Source organism: Ranitomeya imitator, chromosome 6 (assembly GCF_032444005.1).
Source record: "Ranitomeya imitator isolate aRanImi1 chromosome 6, aRanImi1.pri, whole genome shotgun sequence".
NCBI lineage: Eukaryota > Metazoa > Chordata > Amphibia > Anura > Dendrobatidae > Ranitomeya > Ranitomeya imitator.
The window spans coordinates 401,424,970-401,443,027 of NC_091287.1; the positions used below are offsets into that span (position 1 = coordinate 401,424,970).

General features: G+C 49.7%; 1 protein-coding gene across 1 annotated transcript in view; it reads right to left on the reverse strand.

Annotated features, from left to right (window-relative positions):
- Nucleotides 1-18,058, reverse strand: part of LAMA3 (laminin subunit alpha 3) — a 366,270-nt gene that overhangs the window by 105,622 nt on the left and 242,590 nt on the right. The window contains exon 36 of the mRNA XM_069731213.1: nucleotides 7,041-7,181. Coding sequence (XP_069587314.1) covers nucleotides 7,041-7,181 — 141 coding nt within the window. The remainder of the gene's footprint in view (nucleotides 1-7,040; nucleotides 7,182-18,058) is intronic.

The window sequence follows — 18,058 nt, forward strand, 5'->3', positions numbered from 1 at the left end:
GGGGGAGTGGTCTGGCACACAGAAGGGCTGGGGGAGTAGTCTGACAAAGAAGGGCTGGAGAGTGGTCTGGCACACAGAAGGGCTGGGGGAGTGGTCTGGCACACAGAAGGGCTGGGGGAGTAGTCTGACAAAGAAGGGCTGGGGGAGTGGTCTGCCACACAGAAGGGCTAGGGGAGTGGTCTGACAAAGAAGGGCTGGGGGAAGTGGTCTGACACACAGAAGAGGTGGGGGAGTGGTCTGACACACAGAAGAGCTGGGGGAGTGGTCTGACACACAGAAGAGCTGGGGGAGTGGTCTGAAACACAGAAGAGCTGGGGGAGTGGTCTGACACACAAAAGAGCTGGGGGAGTGGTTTGACACACAGAAGAGCTGGGGGAGTGGTCTGACACACAGAAGAGCTGGGGGAGTGGCCTGAAACACAGAAGAGCTGGGGGAGTGGCCTGAAACACAGAAGAGCTGGGGGAGTGGTCTGACAAAGAAGGGCTGGGGGGAGTGGTCTGACACACAGAAGATCTGGGGGAGTGGCCTGACACACAGAAGAGCTGAGGGAGTGGCCTGACACACAGAAGAGCTGGGGGAGTGGTCTGACAAAGAAGGGCTGGGGGGAGTGGTCTGACACACAGAAGAGCTGTGGGAGTGGTCTGACACAGAAGGATTGGGGGAGTGGTCTGACATACAGAAGGGCTGGGGGAGTGGTCTGACATACAGAAGGATTGGGGAGAGAGTGGTCTGACACAGAAGGGCTGGGGGAGTGGTCTGACACATAGAAGAGCTGAGGGAGTGGTCTGACACACAGAAGGATTGGGGGAGTGGTCTGACACACAGAAGAGCTGGGGGGAGTGGTCTGACACACAGAAGGATTGGGGAGGGAGTGGTCTGACACACAAAAGAGCTGAGGGAGTGGTCTGACACACAGAAGGGCTGGGGGAGTGGTCTGACACACAGAAGGATTGGGGGAGTGGTCTGACACACAGAAGGGCTGGGGGGAGTAGTCTGACACAGAAGAGCTGGGGGAGTGGTCTGATACACAGAAGAGCTGGGGGAGTGGTCTGACACAGAAGAGCTGGGGGAGTGGTCTGACACACAGAAGGATTGGGGAGGGAGTGGTCTGACACACAGGATTGGGGAGGGAGTAGTCCAACAAATAGAAGGGCAGGGGGAGTGGTCTGACACATAGAAGAGCTGAGGGAGTGGTCTGACACACGGAAGAGCTGGGGGAGTGGTCTGACACACTGAAGGATTGGGGAGTGAGCTGACACACAGAAGAGCTCGGGGAGTGGTCTGACACACAGAAGAGCTCGGGGAGTGGTCTGACACACAGAAGAGCTGGGGGGAGTGGTCTGACACACAGACGAGCTGGGGGAGTGGTCTGACACACAGAAGAGCTGGGGGAGTGGTCTGACACACTGAAGGATTGGGGAGGGAGTGAGCTGACACACAGAAAAGCTCGGGGAGTGGTCTGACACACAGAAGAGCTCGGGGAGTGGTCTGACACACAGAAGAGCTGGGGGGAGTGGTCTGACACAGAAGAGCTGGGGGGAGTGGTCTGACACACAAAAGGGCTGGGGGAGTAGTCTGACAAAGAAGGGCTGGGGGAGTGGTCTGGCACACAGAAGGGCTGGGGGAGTGGTCTGGCACACAGAAGGGCTGGGGGAGTAGTCTGACAAAGAAGGGCTGTTGGAGTGGTCTGCCACACAGAAGGGTTAGGGGAGTGGTCTGACAAAGAAGGGCTGGGGGAAGTGGTCTGACACACAGAAGAGGTGGGGGAGTGGTCTGACACACAGAAGAGGTGGGGGAGTGGTCTGACACACAGAAGACGTGGTGGAGTGGTCTGACACACAGAAGAGCTGGGGGAGTGGTCTGACACACAGAAGAGCTGGGGGAGTGGTCTGACACACAGAAGGGCTGGGGGAGTGGTCTGACACATAGAAGAGCTGAGGGAGTGGTCTGACACACAGAAGGATTGGAGAGGGAGTGGTTTGACACACAGGAGAGCTGGGGGAGTGGTCTGACACACAGAAGGATTGGGGGAGTGGTCTGACACACAGAAGAGCTGGGGGGAGTGGTCTGACACACAGAAGGATTGGGGAGGGAGTGGTCTGACACACAAAAGAGCTGGGGGAGTGGTCTGACACACAGAAGGGCTGGGGGAGTGGTCTGACACACAGAAGGGCTGGGGGGAGTAGTCTGACACAGAAGAGCTGGGGGAGTGGTCTGATACACAGAAGAGCTGGGGGAGTGGTCTGACACAGAAGAGCTGGGGGAGTGGTCTGACACACAGAAGGATTGGGGAGGGAGTGGTCTGACACACAGAAGGATTGGGGAGGGAGTGGTCTGACACACAGGATTGGGGAGGGAGTAGTCCAACAAATAGAAGGGCAGGGGGAGTGGTCTGACACATAGAAGAGCTGAGGGAGTGGTCTGACACACGGAAGAGCTGGGGGAGTGGTCTGACACACGGAAGAGCTGGGGGAGTTGGCTGACACACAGAAGGACTGGGGGAGTGGTCTGACACACAGAAGGGCTGGGGGAGTGGTCTGACACACTGAAGGATTGGGGAGGGAGTGAGATGACACACAGAAGAGCTCGGGGAGTGGTCTGACACACAGAAGAGCTCGGGGAGTGGTCTGACACACAGAAGTGCTGGGGGGAGTGGTCTGACATACAGAAGAGCTGGGGGGAGTGGTCTGACACACAAAAGGGCTGGGGAGTAGTCTGACAAAGAAGGGCTGGGGCAGTGGTCTGGCACACAGAAGGGCTGGGGGAGTGGTCTGACACACAGACGAGCTGGGGGAGTGGTCTGACACACAGAAGAGCTGGGGGAGTGGTCTGACACACTGAAGGATTGGGGAGGGAGTGAGCTGACACACAGAAGAGCTCGGGGAGTGGTCTGACACACAGAAGAGCTCGGGGAGTGGTCTGACACACAGAAGAGCTGGGGGGAGTGGTCTGACATACAGAAGAGCTGGGGGGAGTGGTCTGCCACACAAAAGAGCTGGAGGAGTAGTCTGACAAAGAAGGGCTGGGGGAGTGGTCTGGCACACAGAAGGGCTGGGGGAGTGGTCTGGCACACAGAAGGACTGGGGGAGTAGTCTGACAAAGAAGGGCTGGGGGAGTGGTCTGCCACACAGAAGGGCTAGGGGAGTGGTCTGACAAAGAAGGGCTGGGGGAAGTGGTGTGACACACAGAAGAGGTGGGGGAGTGGTCTGACACACAGAAGAGCTGGGGGAGTGGTCTGACACACAGAAGAGCTGGGGGAGTGGTCTGACACACAGAAGAGCTGGGGGAGTGGTCTGAAACACAGAAGAGCTGGGGGAGTGGCCTGAAACACAGAAGAGCTGGGGGAGTGGCCTGAAACACAGAAGAGCTGGGGGAGTGGTCTGACAAAGAAGGGCTGGGGGGAGTGGTCTGGCACACAGAAGAGCTGTGGGAGTGGTCTGACACAGAAGGATTGGGGGAGTGGTCTGACATACAGAAGGGCTGGGGGGAGTGTTCTGACACACTGAAGGATTGGGGAGGGAGTGGTCTGACACAGAAGGGCTGGGGGAGTGGTCTGACACATAGAAGAGCTGAGGGAGTGGTCTGACACACAGAATCATTGGGGAGGGAGTGGTTTGACACACAGGAGAGCTGGGGGAGTGGTCTGACACACAGGAGAGCTGGGGGAGTGGTCTGACACACAGAAGGATTGGGGAGGGAGTGGTCTGACACACAAAAGAGCTGGGGGAGTGGTCTGACACAGAAGAGCTGGGGGAGTGGTCTGACACACAGAAGGGCTGGGGGAGTGGTCTGACACACAGAAGGATTGGGGGAGTGGTCTGACACACAGAAGGGCTGGGGGGAGTAGTCTGACACAGAAGAGCTGGGGGAGTGGTCTGATACACAGAAGAGCTGGGGGAGTGGTCTGACAGAAGAGCTGGGGGAGTGGTCTGACACACAGAAGGATTGGGGAGGGAGTGGTCTGACACACAGAAGGATTGGGGAGGGAGTGGTCTGACACACAGGATTGGGGAGGGAGTAGTGCAACAAATAGAAGGGCAGGGGGAGTGGTCTGACACATAGAAGAGCTGAGGGAGTGGTCTGACACACGGAAGAGCTGGGGGAGTGGTCTGACACACGGAAGAGCTGGGGGAGTTGGCTGACACACAGGAGGACTGGGGGAGTGGTCTGACACACTGAAGGATTGGGGAGGGAGTGGTCTGACACACAGAAGAGCTGGGGGAGTGGTCTGACACACAGACGAGCTGGGGCAGTGGTCTGGCACACAGAAGGGCTGGGGGAGTGGTCTGACACACAGACGAGCTGGGGGAGTGGTCTGACACACAGAAGAGCTGGGGGAGTGGTCTGACATACAGAAGAGCTGGGGGGAGTGGTCTGACACACAAAAGGGCTGGGGGAATGGTCTGACACACAGAAGGATTGGGGAGGGAGTGGTCTAACACATAGAAGGGCTGGGGGAGTGGTCTGACACACGGAAGAGCTGGGGGAGTGGTCTGACACATGGAAGGATTGGGGAGGGAGTGGTCTGACACACAGAAGAGCTGGGCGAGTGGTCTGACACTCAGAAGGATTGGGGGAGTGGTCTGACACACTGAAGGATTGGGGAGGGAGTGGTCTGACACACAGGAGGGCTGGGGGAGTGGTCTGACACACAGGAGGGCTGGGGGAGTGGTCTGACATACAGAAGGGCTGGGGGAGTGGTCTGACATACAGAAGGGCTGGGGGAGTGGTCTGACACACAGAAGGGCTGGGGGAGTGGTCTGACATACAGAAGGGCTGGGGGAGTGGTCTGACATACAGAAGTGCTGGGGGAGTGGTCTGACATACAGAAGGGCTGGGGGAGTGGTCTGACATACAGAAGGGCTGGGGGAGTGGTCTGACATACAGAAGAGCTGGGGGAGTGGTCTGACACACAGAAGGGCTGGGGGAGTGGTCTGACATACAGAAGGGCTGGGGGAGTGGTTTGACATACAGAAGGGCTGGGGGAGTGGTCTGACACACAGAAGAGCTGGGGGAGTGGTCTGACATACAGAAGGGCTGGGGGAGTGGTCTGACATACAGAAGGGCTGGGGGAGTGGTCTGACACACAGAAGAGCTGGGGGAGTGGTCTGACATACAGAAGGGCTGGGGGAGTGGTCTGACACACAGAAGGGCTGGGGGAGTGGTCTGACACACAGAAGAGCTGGGGGAGTGGTCTGACACACAGAAGGGCTGGGGGAGTGGTCTGACACACAGAAGGGCTGAGGGAGTGGTCTGACATACAGAAGGGCTGGGGGAGTGGTCTGACATACAGAAGGGCTGGGGGAGTGGTCTGACATACAGAAGGGCTGGGGGAGTGGTCTGACATACAGACGGGCTGGGGGAGTGGTCTGACATACAGAAGGGCTGGGGGAGTGGTCTGACATACAGACGGGCTGGGGGAGTGGTCTGAGATACAGAAGGGCTGAGGGAGTGGTCTGACATACAGAAGGGCTGGGGGAGTGGTCTGACATACAGAAGGGCTGGGGGAGTGGTCTGACAGAAGGGCTGGGGGAGTGGTCTGACATACAGAAGGGCTGGGGGAGTGGTCTGACACACAGAACGGCTGAGGGAGTGGTCTGACATACAGAAGGGCTGGGGGAGTGGTCTGACACACAGAAGGGCTGGGGGAGTGGTCTGACATACAGAAGGGCTGGGGGAGTGGTCTGACATACAGAAGGGCTGGGGGAGTGGTCTGACAGAAGGGCTGGGGGAGTGGTCTGACATACAGAAGGGCTAGGGGACTGGTCTGACATACAGACGGGCTGGGGGAGTGGTCTGACATACAGAAGGGCTGGGGGAGTGGTCTGACATACAGAAGGGCTGGGGGAGTGGTCTGACATACAGAAGAGCTGGGGGAGTGGTCTGACATACAGAAGGGCTAGGGGAGTGGTCTGACATACAGACGGGCTGGGGGAGTGGTCTGACATACAGAAGGGCTGGGGGAGTGGTCTGACATACAGAAGGGCTGGGGGAGTGGTCTGACATACAGAAGGGCTGGGGGAGTGGTCTGACATACAGAAGGGCTGGGGGAGTGGTCTGACATACAGAAGGGCTGGGGGAGTGGTCTGACATACAGAAGGGCTGGGGGAGTGGTCTGACATACAGAAGGGCTGGGGGAGTGGTCTGACATACAGAAGGGCTGGGGGAGTGGTCTGACATACAGAAGGGCTGGGGGAGTGGTCTGACATACAGAAGGGCTGGGGGAGTGGTCTGACATACAGAAGGGCTGGGGGGAGTGGTCTGACATATGTTATTAATATGTTAATTTACACTGCACTTTTTACTCTGTTGTTAAAGCTCAAAAACTTGGTGCCTGATTTTGAAATACGATGATGAAGCACATTATTAGCTTAGTAAAGGCCTCTATGGTAAAAAGAAATGTGCACAGTGCCTTCTGCTTACAACCCAACGTCCAGTCAGAACACTTAAATCAAAACTTCGATTTGGTTCTCATTATAAACTCACTTGTACTTTTTAGTTTTATTTTTAAGCCCAATTCTTTTTTTATGTAATTCAGAAATATTTTAAATGGCTACGGCCCAATAGCTACTTACACCTACTGGTTCTGGGCAGAACCCAAGTGATCTGATCACCTTTGCTATTGTTGTTACAACTCTTTACACTTTCATGAGTCACTTCCACTATCCTTTTAACACATGAAGTCTAGAAATTCTTATTTTTTTGCTATAAAACAAAATACAAACCACAAGAAAGCCTTTCCTAATCCAGGAATATCAGACATCCTAGGGATAGGCTCTAACTTGAAGTTACAGTAACCTGATTAAGTCACTAGTTTATATGGAATGATGTCATCCGGTCTGAGGATCAGCTAAGATCTCTATAAGTATTCTCTCCGGTGAAAGACGAGCAGACAGTTTTACTAAAGTACAACGTATCTGGAACAATTATGGAATTATTTCAGACTCTTATACTGTATAAAAGAAATATGACCTTTCAATTTCTACCATAGATGTTTCACTTTCAGTCTATAAACATTTAAAATAATTGCTTTAATTTACCTTTTTCCTATGTTTATTGGATGAATGGCAAATATCAGTTGCTCCGAAACAGAAACATTTGATGCAGCCCTTTATATTTGAAGGGTCAAAATAAAATGATCCACTGCGACATACATCACATCTTGTGCCTTCAGTATTTTCCTACATGTAAGAAAGTTATATTTAAAAAGTTATAATCCAAGTGGACTCAAAGAATTACTCCTATCTTTACAGGTAACTATTGTCAGATAATGCTTGTAAATGCAAGCAATTTTGCAATTTGATTTTTATTAAAATTAACAGGTTTTCGTAAAATATTAACACTTTTTTTGTTTAAAGCTCGTTGCCTAAGAGACCGACCACTGCTGCGGTCTAGCTTGTAGGCACTGCACTGAACCGAACCAGGATTAGGCGGTAACAGTGTGTGCTAGCAATCCCAGCCAGCTTCAAAACAGTGCTTACAAGCTTAATAGATAAGAGCAGACCTTCGCATGTCACTGCATAAGTTTTGCTAATCTTTCTCGTTAGTTATTGTCTCCAAGGTAACAATCTGTAAACAAAAGAAAAATCTGAACATCTGAAGAATGCCTGGAAATTTTAGTAGCCACAAATTGCAAAATTACTTAGTATTTACAAGCACTATGCAACAATACTCATTAATGAAAATTGAAGTTATAATGTAAATTGATACGATTTATACAATATATACTCTACAGTGAGCAATATGGGATGCAGCGTTTCTCGACAGCTCTTTCTACACATCAAAGATAAGATGTATCTCATAAAATAGAGAAAAACAGGATTTTTGGTTGCTTACCGTGAAATCTGTTTCTCTGAGCCTTCATTGGGGGACTCAGGAACCATGGGTGTATGCTGCTGCCACTAGGAGGCTGACACTAAGCACAAAAAGTTAGCTCCTCCTCTGCAGTATACACCCCTCCAACTGGCATTTTGAAAATCAGTTAGTGAGAAAGCAGTAGGAGAAATGATAAGGTTGAGGACATAACCACAGATATCTGAACTGTAAACATAGAACGTAGAAAACCAATCATAAAACACAGAGAACAAAGGAACGGATCAGCATGGGAGAGTGCTGTGTCCCCAATGAAGGCTCCGAGAAACAGATTTTACAGTAAGCAACCAAAAATCCTGTTTTCTCTATTGCTTCATTGGGGGACACAGGAACCATGGGACGTCCCAAAGCAGTCTTTGGGGAGGGGAAAACAGACTTCCATCAGGTTGGAGAACTCACCACTGCCGCCTGCAATATCCTTCTACCTAGGCTGGCGTCTGCCGAAGCGTAGGTATGGACCTTGTAAAATTTGGCGAACGTGTGGACGGAAGACCAGATTGCCACTTTGCAAAGCTGTAGGATGGAAGCCCTGTGGTGCACCGCCCAGGACCTGCATCCAGTCTGGCCTGGACCTGGAAAACCGCCAAAATAGAAGGAAGAGAAAAAGGCATGGGTGGGACGGGATTGGACTCGCACCAGTCGAAAAAGGCTTTCCAGGTTCGATAGTAGATCCTGGAAGACGAAAGCTTCCTAGCCTGGATATTGGTATGAAGGACCTGATCTGAAAACCCGAACGCTTTTAGAACCGCGGTCTCAAAAGCCACGTCATCAAACTGAGCAAAAGAGAATTCGGGTGGCAGATCGAACCCTGCGACAGCAGATCGGATCTGTCTGAATGATACCAGGGAGCATCCGTGAGAAGGTTGATGATCTCCGCGAATCAAGACCTTCTGGTCCAAATCTGGTGCGATCAGAATGACCGGCACCCCCTCCGCCTTGATCTTTTTCAAGAGCTTGGGAAGAAGGGGAAGAGGAGGAAACAGATAGGGAAGCACAAACTGCGACCAGGGTATTGCCAGAGCGTCAGCACCCACTGCGAGAGGATCGCGGGACCTGGAGACGAACTGATGGACCTTCCTGTTCAGTTGGGACACCATGAGGTCCACATCCAGAGTCCCCTAAATCTGATGGAAGACCTCCTGATGCAAGGAACATTCCCCTGCCGCAAAGCCATCGCGGCTGAGAAAATCAGCGGCCCAGTTGTCTACGCCGGGGATATGCACTGCGGATATCACCGGAACCGTCACCTCTGCCCAAAGGAAAATCTTGGATACCTCGGCCAATGCCAAGGAACTCCCTGGTGGTTGACATATGCCACTGCTGTGGCATTGTCCTTCTGAATTCAGATTGGTAGACCTCTGAGAAGCTTTTCCCATTGAAGGAGGGACAGAAAGATGGCCCGTATCTCGAGGACATTGATTGGCAGAGAAGACTCCTGCACCAACAAACGACCCTGAACAGTCAGGTGACGAAACACTGCCCCCCAGCCGAGGAGGCTGGCATCCGTCGTCACCATCTGCCAGTGAACAGGAAGGAAGAACCTGCCCTGGGAGATGAGGGGTGACGTCAGCCACCAATTGAGGGACTGTTTGACCCGGGATGAGAGCTGAATTGGACAATCCAGAGAAAAAACAAACTTGTCCCACTGCGAAAGAATTGCTTGCTGAAGAGGTCTTGAGTGAAATTGAGCGAAGGGAATTGCCTCTGAAGTTGCTACCTTCCTCGCCAGGACCTTCATGGCCGATCGGAAGGATGGAAGCCGGGGGCCCTGAAGCAGGTGAACTTCCTGAGGGAGAATAGATCTCTTCTCTTCGGGATGGAATACTCTTGACTGACGGGTGTCAAACAGCATGCCTAGAAACACGAAGCGCTAAGAGGGAACAAGGCATGACTTCTTCCTGTTGACAAGCCAACCGAAAAGGAACAGGGTGCCGAGGACGATGGTTAGACTTTTGTGAGCCTGGGAAAGGGTGGGGCCTTGATGAGAATGTCTTCGAGGTACAGAAAGAGCACCAGACCTCTGATCCTCCTGAATGTCTGAAATGTCGCAGACAAACCCTTTTGTTCAGTAACTTGGGACAAACCGCGCCGTCTTTTTTCGGCACTACAACAGGTTCGAATAGAAACCTGTGAAACGTTCTCTTTTATGGAATGGGAACGATTACCCCCGAACTGAGTAGTGAGGCTATGGCTGTAAAGAAACCTGGGACTAGAGCAGGATTTCTTGGATGGCGAGATTCGAAGAATCGATCCCGGGGCTGAGACTAGAATTCTATTTTGTAGCCTGATGATAAAACTTCCCTGACCCATACGTCCTCCACCGAGGTGAGCCAAACGTCTCTGAAGAAAAGGAGACGGCCGCCCAGCTTGGGAGATGCGCTGGGTTCTTGCTAAGAGTCATGCCGAGGTAGACCTTCCAGGTTTAGGCCTGGTGGATCTACTTTGGGAGTAGAGGGGGCGCCAGGAAGGGGTGGACCTAAAGGATACCTTCTTCCTAGCTTGACATGCCTGTGGCCTCTGCTGTTGGGAAAAGGAATCTGACGCCGCAAAACGACGAAAGAGCCGAAAGGCCGATTTGGAGGAGGCCGGCGAGGTTTGGACTGGGGAAGCAGGGAACTTGTGCCCCCAGTGGCTTCCTTAATAATTTGCTCCAGCTTGGAACCGAAAAGACGCGATCCCTGAAAAGGCAGGCTGGTAAGGGACTTCTTTGAAGACAAGTCCGCCTGCCAGGCTTTGAGCTAAATGGTCTGATGGATGGCAACGACATTACTGGACGCCTGAGCTGCACAAGATGCGGCATCCAGGGAAGCGGAAACCAAATACTCCCCTGTGTGAGAAATCTGGTTGGCAAGATTGGCCAGATGTTCTGGCGGAGCCCTGGCCAGAATGCCCCGACGGAGTTGTTTGGCCCATTTGGCTATCGACTTAGACACCCAATTGGAAGCAAAGGGCGGACAGAGTGGACGCAGCCGCTTCGAAGGCTGACTTTGCGAAGGATTCTATTATTCTATCATTAGAATCTTTCAGGGATGCTCCGTCAGAAAGCGGGAGGACCGTGTTGGTGGATAGTCTAGAGACTGGCAGATCCACGAAGGGAGAAGCAGTCCAGTTGGCGGTGAGTTCTGAAGAAAAAGGATATAACAAGCCAAGATGCTTTCTTCTTTGAAAGTGTTTGGTTGGATTCTCTCTTTCTCTGGCCATAAGCTCCTCGAATTCAGGATGAGGAGTGAAAATCTTGAAAGGTGGTTTGGACCGTCTGAATGAAACCGCTTGATCTGCGCGTTCCGTATAGGAATCTTTGATGGTATAGGTCTGGTTGATTGCTCCAATGAGGCTCTGAACCATATCCCTCATGCTAGCGATTCGGTTAGAATCCAGCTCCAAAACATTCTCCGAAGGCACGTCCAAGAACACCTCGCCTGACTCGGGAGAAGAGGAACGGGAAGAGGCAGACTGCTGAGACGGACCGTGAGGCGAGATGGAACGGGAAGAGGACTCCGACCGCCGTTCCTGTCTGAATCTTTTGTGGCCTATATTGGTAAGCTCGAACTGAGCTTCCTGTGACCCGCTGGCTACTGCGGAAGTCTGCAGGGGCAATCTATCAAGAACGGACACCAAGGTCTAAGACACCCTGGTGAGATCTGCCACAGATTGTGACAGAGAGGAAGCCCACCCTGGGATGGAGGCCTCACTCTCAAGCGGAGAAGCAGGGGGTTCCTGGGTGGTGGATACAGTGGGGTTGCTGCAGGCCTGACAGAGGGGAGAAGACTGACCTGAGGGAAGCCTGTAGTCACAGGACGAACATACAGAGTGTTTGACTAAAGCAGCGGAAGAAGAGGAGGAAGCAGGAGGACGGGAACGACCTCCCTTAGAATTAGACAGGATGAACGGGCCCTTAAAGAAAATGCCAGAAGGTTAGGGGACAGGAGGGCAGATGAGAGTGTCAGTCTGCAGTGCAGAACTACTCACGGCAGATGTCCTGTAGTGGCTTCCAGGCAGTAGAGGCTGCAGGGCTCGGTATCTTTTGCGGCCTATGGGAAGGCAGGTACAGCGTCCGGATCCACAAGCGGAAAATGGCGAACGCCGAGAAGGTACAGGGCAAAAAAGCGCACGCTGTAGAAGAAGTGCGCTCTCTGATGGCCGGAAGAGGGGGCGGAGCCGTTTTGAGGGAAAAGGCTGGCGCCGATCAAAGATTTAGCTGCGGCCAGAAGGAGTGGGTGGAGCCGATCCGTTAGGACAAAGATGGTGCGAGTGGGTGAAGCTCGCCGGGTGCAAGAAGAGGTGAAAGACGAGCGTGAGAAAAGCCCGCCTGAAGAGAAACAAGGGGACGGAGTTACAACGCCAGAATAGGCCCGGCCAGAAGCCGGGGCCTAAATTAGAACCCGGTGACCGCCGGAGGGAGAAGAAGCGGCGCGGAGACCTAAAAAGGCCTCTGCGCTGACGCAGCGAATAGCCCCGCCCTGAGGAGCTCAACTAGGAAAAAGAGAAAGGTAGCCCAGGAAAGGTGCCGGGAACTACCTGGCACAAGGGGCGAAGGAGATCCAGGGTGAGATAAGAGCCCTGGACCCCCGAGCTGTAAAAAACATAAAACCTAACAGGGAAGGGGACAAATAGAAATACTTACCTCCTTCATCCCGCGCCGTCAGTCATGCTTCGAAGAGGAACCCTGGGTAGAGAGAAGTACCTCATAATCCGGGGAATATATATGTATAGGACGTCCAGATAAGACCTGTTGATGGACGTTCTCGTCTCCTCAAACCGACAGCCTCTGGAGGGCGAGTGAGTGGGAGACAGGGCTAGGGCGGGTCCGGATCTCAACACGTTTCTGTGTAAGGGGTCTTGGTCCTGCCGCCAGATCTATGAGGATACGGGGTGGCAGTACACGCCATACTCATAGTCTGATTGTGGGAGTACAGTTGTGACCGTTCACACTGTATCCCTCCAGAAACCTGAAAAGGAACGAAACATGATGAGGTAGATATGGGTCTAATGAAAGACCTGTGTCCACCTCCTACTGACACTAAGCTAAACTGATTTTCAGAATGCAAGTCAGTGGGGTGTATACTGCAGAGGAGGAGCTAACTTTTTTTGTGCATAGGGTCAGCCTCCTAGTGGCAGCAGCATACACCCCATAGTTCCTGTGCCCCCCAATGAAGCGATAAAGAAATAAGGATTTGTTACTTATCAGTGTTGGATGCTGTTGATCACTTTTATGCTACAGTTAAGTCCATATATATTTGCACAGAGATAACATTTTTCTAATTTTGGTTCTAGACATTACCACAATGAATTTTAAACAAAACAATTCAGATGCCGTTGAAGTTCAGACTCTCAGCTTTCATTTGAGGATATCCACATTAAAATTGGATGAAGGGTTTAGGAGTTTCAGCTCCTTAACATGTGCCACCCTGTTTTTAAAGGGACCAAAAGTAATTGGACAATTGACTCCAAGGCTATTTCATGGACAGGTGTGGGTAATCCCTTCATTATGTCATTCTCAATTAAGCAGATAAAAGGCCTGGAGTTGATTTGAGGTGTGTTGCTTGCATTTGGATGGTTTTGCTGTAAAGGAAACATGCGGTTAAAGGAGCTCTCCATGCAGGTGAAACAAGCCATCCTTAAGCTGCGAAAACAGAAAAAGCCCATCCGAGAAATTGCTACAATATTAGGAGTGGCACAATCTACAGCTTGGTACATCCTGAGAAAGAAAGAAAGCACTGGTGAACTCATCAATGCAAAAAGACCTAGGTGGCCACGGAAGACAACAGGGGTGGATGATCGCAGAATAATCTCCATGGTGAAGAGAAACCGTTTCACAACAGCCAACCAAGTGAACAACACTTTCCAGGAGGTAAGGGTATCAATATCCAAATCTACCATAAAGAGAAGACTGCATGAAAGTAAAAACAGAGGGTTCACTGCATGGTGCAAGCCACTCATAAGCATCAAGAATAAAAAGGCTAGACTGGATTTTGCTAAAAAACATCTAAAAAAGCCAGCACAGTTCTGGAAGAACATTCTTTGGACAGATGAAACCAAGATCAACCTCTACCAGAATGATGGAACGAGAAAAGTATGGCGAAGGCGTGGTAGAACTCATGATCCAAAGCATACCAAATCATCTGTAAAACACGGCGGAGGCAGTGTGATGGCTTGGGCATGCATAGCTGCCAGTGGCACTGGGTCACTAGTGTTTATTGATGATGTGACACAGGACAGAAGCAGCCGAATGAATTCTGAGGTATTCAGAGCCATACTATGTGCTTACATCCAGCCAAATGCAGCCAAACTGATTGGTCGTCGTTTCATACTACCGATGGACAATGACCCAAAACATAAAGTCGAAGCAACACAGGAGTTTATTAAAGCAAAGAAGTAGAATATTCTTGAATGGCCAAGTCAGTCACCTGATCTCAACCCAATTGAGCATGCATTTCACTTGTTAAAGACTAAACTTCAGACAGAAAGGCCCACAAACAAACAGCAACTGAAAACTACCGCAGTGTAGGCCTGGCAGAGCATCAAAAAGGAGGAAACACAGCGTCTGGTGATGTCCATGAGTTCAAGACTTCAGGAAGTCATTACCAACAAAGGGTTTTCAACCAAGTGCTAGAAATGAACATTTTATCTAAAATTATTTAATCTGTCCAATTACTTTTGGTCCCTTTAAAAACAGGGTGGCACATGTTAAGGAGCTGAAACTCCTAAACCTGTCATCCAATTTTAATGTGGATACCTTCAAATGAAAGCTGAAAGTCTGAACTTCAACTGCATCTGAATTGTTTTGTTTAAAATTCATTGTGGTAATGTCTAGAACCAAAATTAGAAAAATGTTGTCCCTGTCCAAATATATATTATTATTATTTTTTATTATTATTATTATACATTTTTATAGCGCCATTTATTCCATGGCGCTTTACATGTGAATACGAGGCAAATATAGACAAATACATTAAACATGAGCAGATAACAGGCACACGGGTACATAAGGAGGGAGGACCCTGCCCGCGAGGGCTCACAGTCTGCAGGGGATGGGTGATGAAACACTAGGAGAGGGTAGGGCAGGTTGCGCGGCGGTTCAGTAACTTCAGGATCACTGCAGGCTGTAGGCTTGTCGGAAGAGGTGGGTCTTCAGGTTCTTTTTGAAGGTTTCTATGGTAGGCGAGAGTCTGATGTGTTGGGGTAGATAGACTTAACTGTATATTGTAGACACTATAACAATAATGTTACATTTAAAGGGATGTTCACAAGTTTGATAGTTATCTCCTATCCATAGGATAGGGTATAACTTTCTGATCGCTGGGGGTACGACTAATGTAGCCCCACTGATGCTGAGAACTGGGGCTCTGAAGAGCCCGGCTGTTTCAGCCTCCTCCCAGCTGTCCATCATGCAGCTCTTGCGTCTGTGTTGCTGTTACATGCCCGGCGCCTGCCCCCATCTCCCTACTCCTCTTTCCTCCCTCGGCAGCGTCTGATAAGCTGAGCTCCCCACATGCAGTTCACTGGCAGGTCAGCTCATCAGATGCTGCCGAGGGAGGAAAGAGAAGGAGGAGGAGGGAGATGGGGGCAGGCGCCAGGCATGTAACAACAACACAGGAGGCGGCGCACAGACAAGAGCTGAATGATGGACGGCTGGGAGGCTGCTGAAGCAGGGGGATACCATACCTCTGGGACTCAATACAGGTATGGGGCGCAATTTATAAAAGTCAATATTTCAGTGTTACTAGGGATCAGAAACATAAGAGCCACCTTCACAGAATGCAGCCTTAGTGCTGCTGAAGGTGGCTCTTTTAGTTAAAAGCGCCCTGGAGGGGTGACAAGTTCCCCGTTAAGAAGAAAAATGGAGCGGTATTGCACAATCGACCTCTGTTACATTCTACTGAGGCTCTTCTTCTTGGGATCGGCAGGGCTCTTGGTAGTTGGACCTGCAGCGATTGGTCACTTATCCCCTATTATGCGGTTGGGAGATAGGTTTTAAACTAGAGAACACCCCTATAAGGAGAGTTTTTTGATGTCATAATGATAGCATCAATGGAGGTCCAGGCTGCATGGTGTCAGGGATGACTTGAAAATGTAATTTCATTGAACCTTCAGAGCTACAGGTTGCAGAACACAGATATTCATTCTTGAGAGTCGAGGAACACAACAGATGCAATCTCTCCAAGACATATGTCGCATGAAGTAGGGAGGAGGAGAAGAACGCCCCCTGCTGTCTGCTTTTTGTATACATAGCAATAGTGAACAGTATTTTCCCAGACTATTGTCATGATCAAGAGCATGCAGCTTTGAGGGATCAGCGTTGTTGATGCCAAAGGTGTTGAGAAAGTTTCACCCATGATCTCCCAATCATTGCTATGTTCTGGTGGAGAAATGTTGGCTCATGTTTCAATTCTCAGGATTCATTTCAATTTCTCACAAAACTAATTCATTATAGAAATGACTGATTCTACATTAATTTAACAGATGAAGTCTATACTGTACACCATTTGAGACACCAGGCTTTGCTTTGGCAAGCTAGTTAGGACACGATTGTGAATATCTATTTGCCTTTTCAGCTTTTTATTATGCATGTTGGTTTAGCTTATCTTGCTTTGGTATATTACCTAACACATAGGCTTGATAGAATTATCACCTGTTAGAACAAGTACTTGGTATCTTAAAATACATAAAACTAAGTAGCATAATAAACCTTATAAATTGGATAATTGTATTTTCTGAATCACATTTTCCATATTTAAAGGACACCTCCAGTGATTTTTTTAAACTTTTCCCTTTGTTTTGTGTCATGTGTGCGAGTGTCACGAAGGTAGTAATATACTCAGTGGTCGCTGTTTCAGGTCCGTTTCTGCACCACGTGATTAAATAGACCTGCTGAATCACTGAGTAGTTGCTGTTTGGAGCAGAGGTCACTTTTTGCATTTTCAGAATGCAAATCCATGAGTATCATAACAAGACTATAGAGCCTTGTCCTGAGTTTTAAAGACTTACAATGAGAAGGTAACCATCATTCCACACAGTGATCCAATAGGTTACTGATATAATAACGTGGTACCAGAACGGATCATGGCACAGCTGAAATTGGGAGAAGACAACGACCAGTGAGTATGATACTACCTCCTTCATGACAATGGCATACATGATACCTAAGAAAAGCGCAAATAAAAATAACAATCACTGGATAGGTATTTAGATCTATCTATTAGTTATGAGCAAATATGTTCAGATAAGCTGTTATCCGAGCATGCACGTGTGCTAACAGAATGACTTCGGCGTGCTCAAAAAATATATTCGAATCCCCGCAGCTGCATGTCTCATGGCTGTTCGACAGCCACAACACATGCGGGGATTGCTTGTCAGGCAGGTCCTATTTAGGTGATTTCTTGATTGGGAACAGGTGTGGCAGTAATCAGGCCTGGGTATGGCTAGGGAATTTTAACTAATCTTCCGAACGTTGTGATAAATCACAGTTATGTTTTAAGGGGAGGCAGCAATCAATTTTTCACACAAAGACCTGTAGGTTTTGATTTCTTTTTTCCCTTAATAATAAAGACCTTCATTTAATAACTGCATCTTGTGCTTACTTGTATTATCTTTGTCTAATATTTCAATTTGTTTGGTGATCTGAAACATTTAAGTGTGACAAACATGCAAAAGTATAGGAAATACTGTGAAGCACCTGAAGGGTTTGTAAACTTTTTGAATTTGGTTTTGAGCACCTTTAGGGGTGCAGTTTTTAGAATGGTGTCACTTTTGGGTATTTTCTGTCATATAGACCCATTAAAGTCACTTCAAATGTGAGGTGGTCCCTAATAAAATAGTTTTGTGAATTTTACTGTAATCATTAGAAATTTCTGGTCAACTTTTAACCCTTCTAACTTCCTAACAAAAAAAATTATGTTTCAAAAATTGTGCTGACGTAAAGTAGACATGTGGGAAATGTAACTTATTTTTTTTTTTTAAATTCTTCATTTATTAAATTGCATAACAACAAGAACTTAAGGCACTGAGTGTTAGGGCTAGCGGAACGCACCAAATAATAAGACTGATAGTGTACGGTGCTTTCGTAGCCCGGGGTCCACCGTGCAGAGATGGAACCTGCTGCTGAGTAATGACGGACTATATGGCGGTACTCATAAGTATACTCGCGTGGGTTAAACTTCACCCAATGTGAAGGAAGCGATCCTGT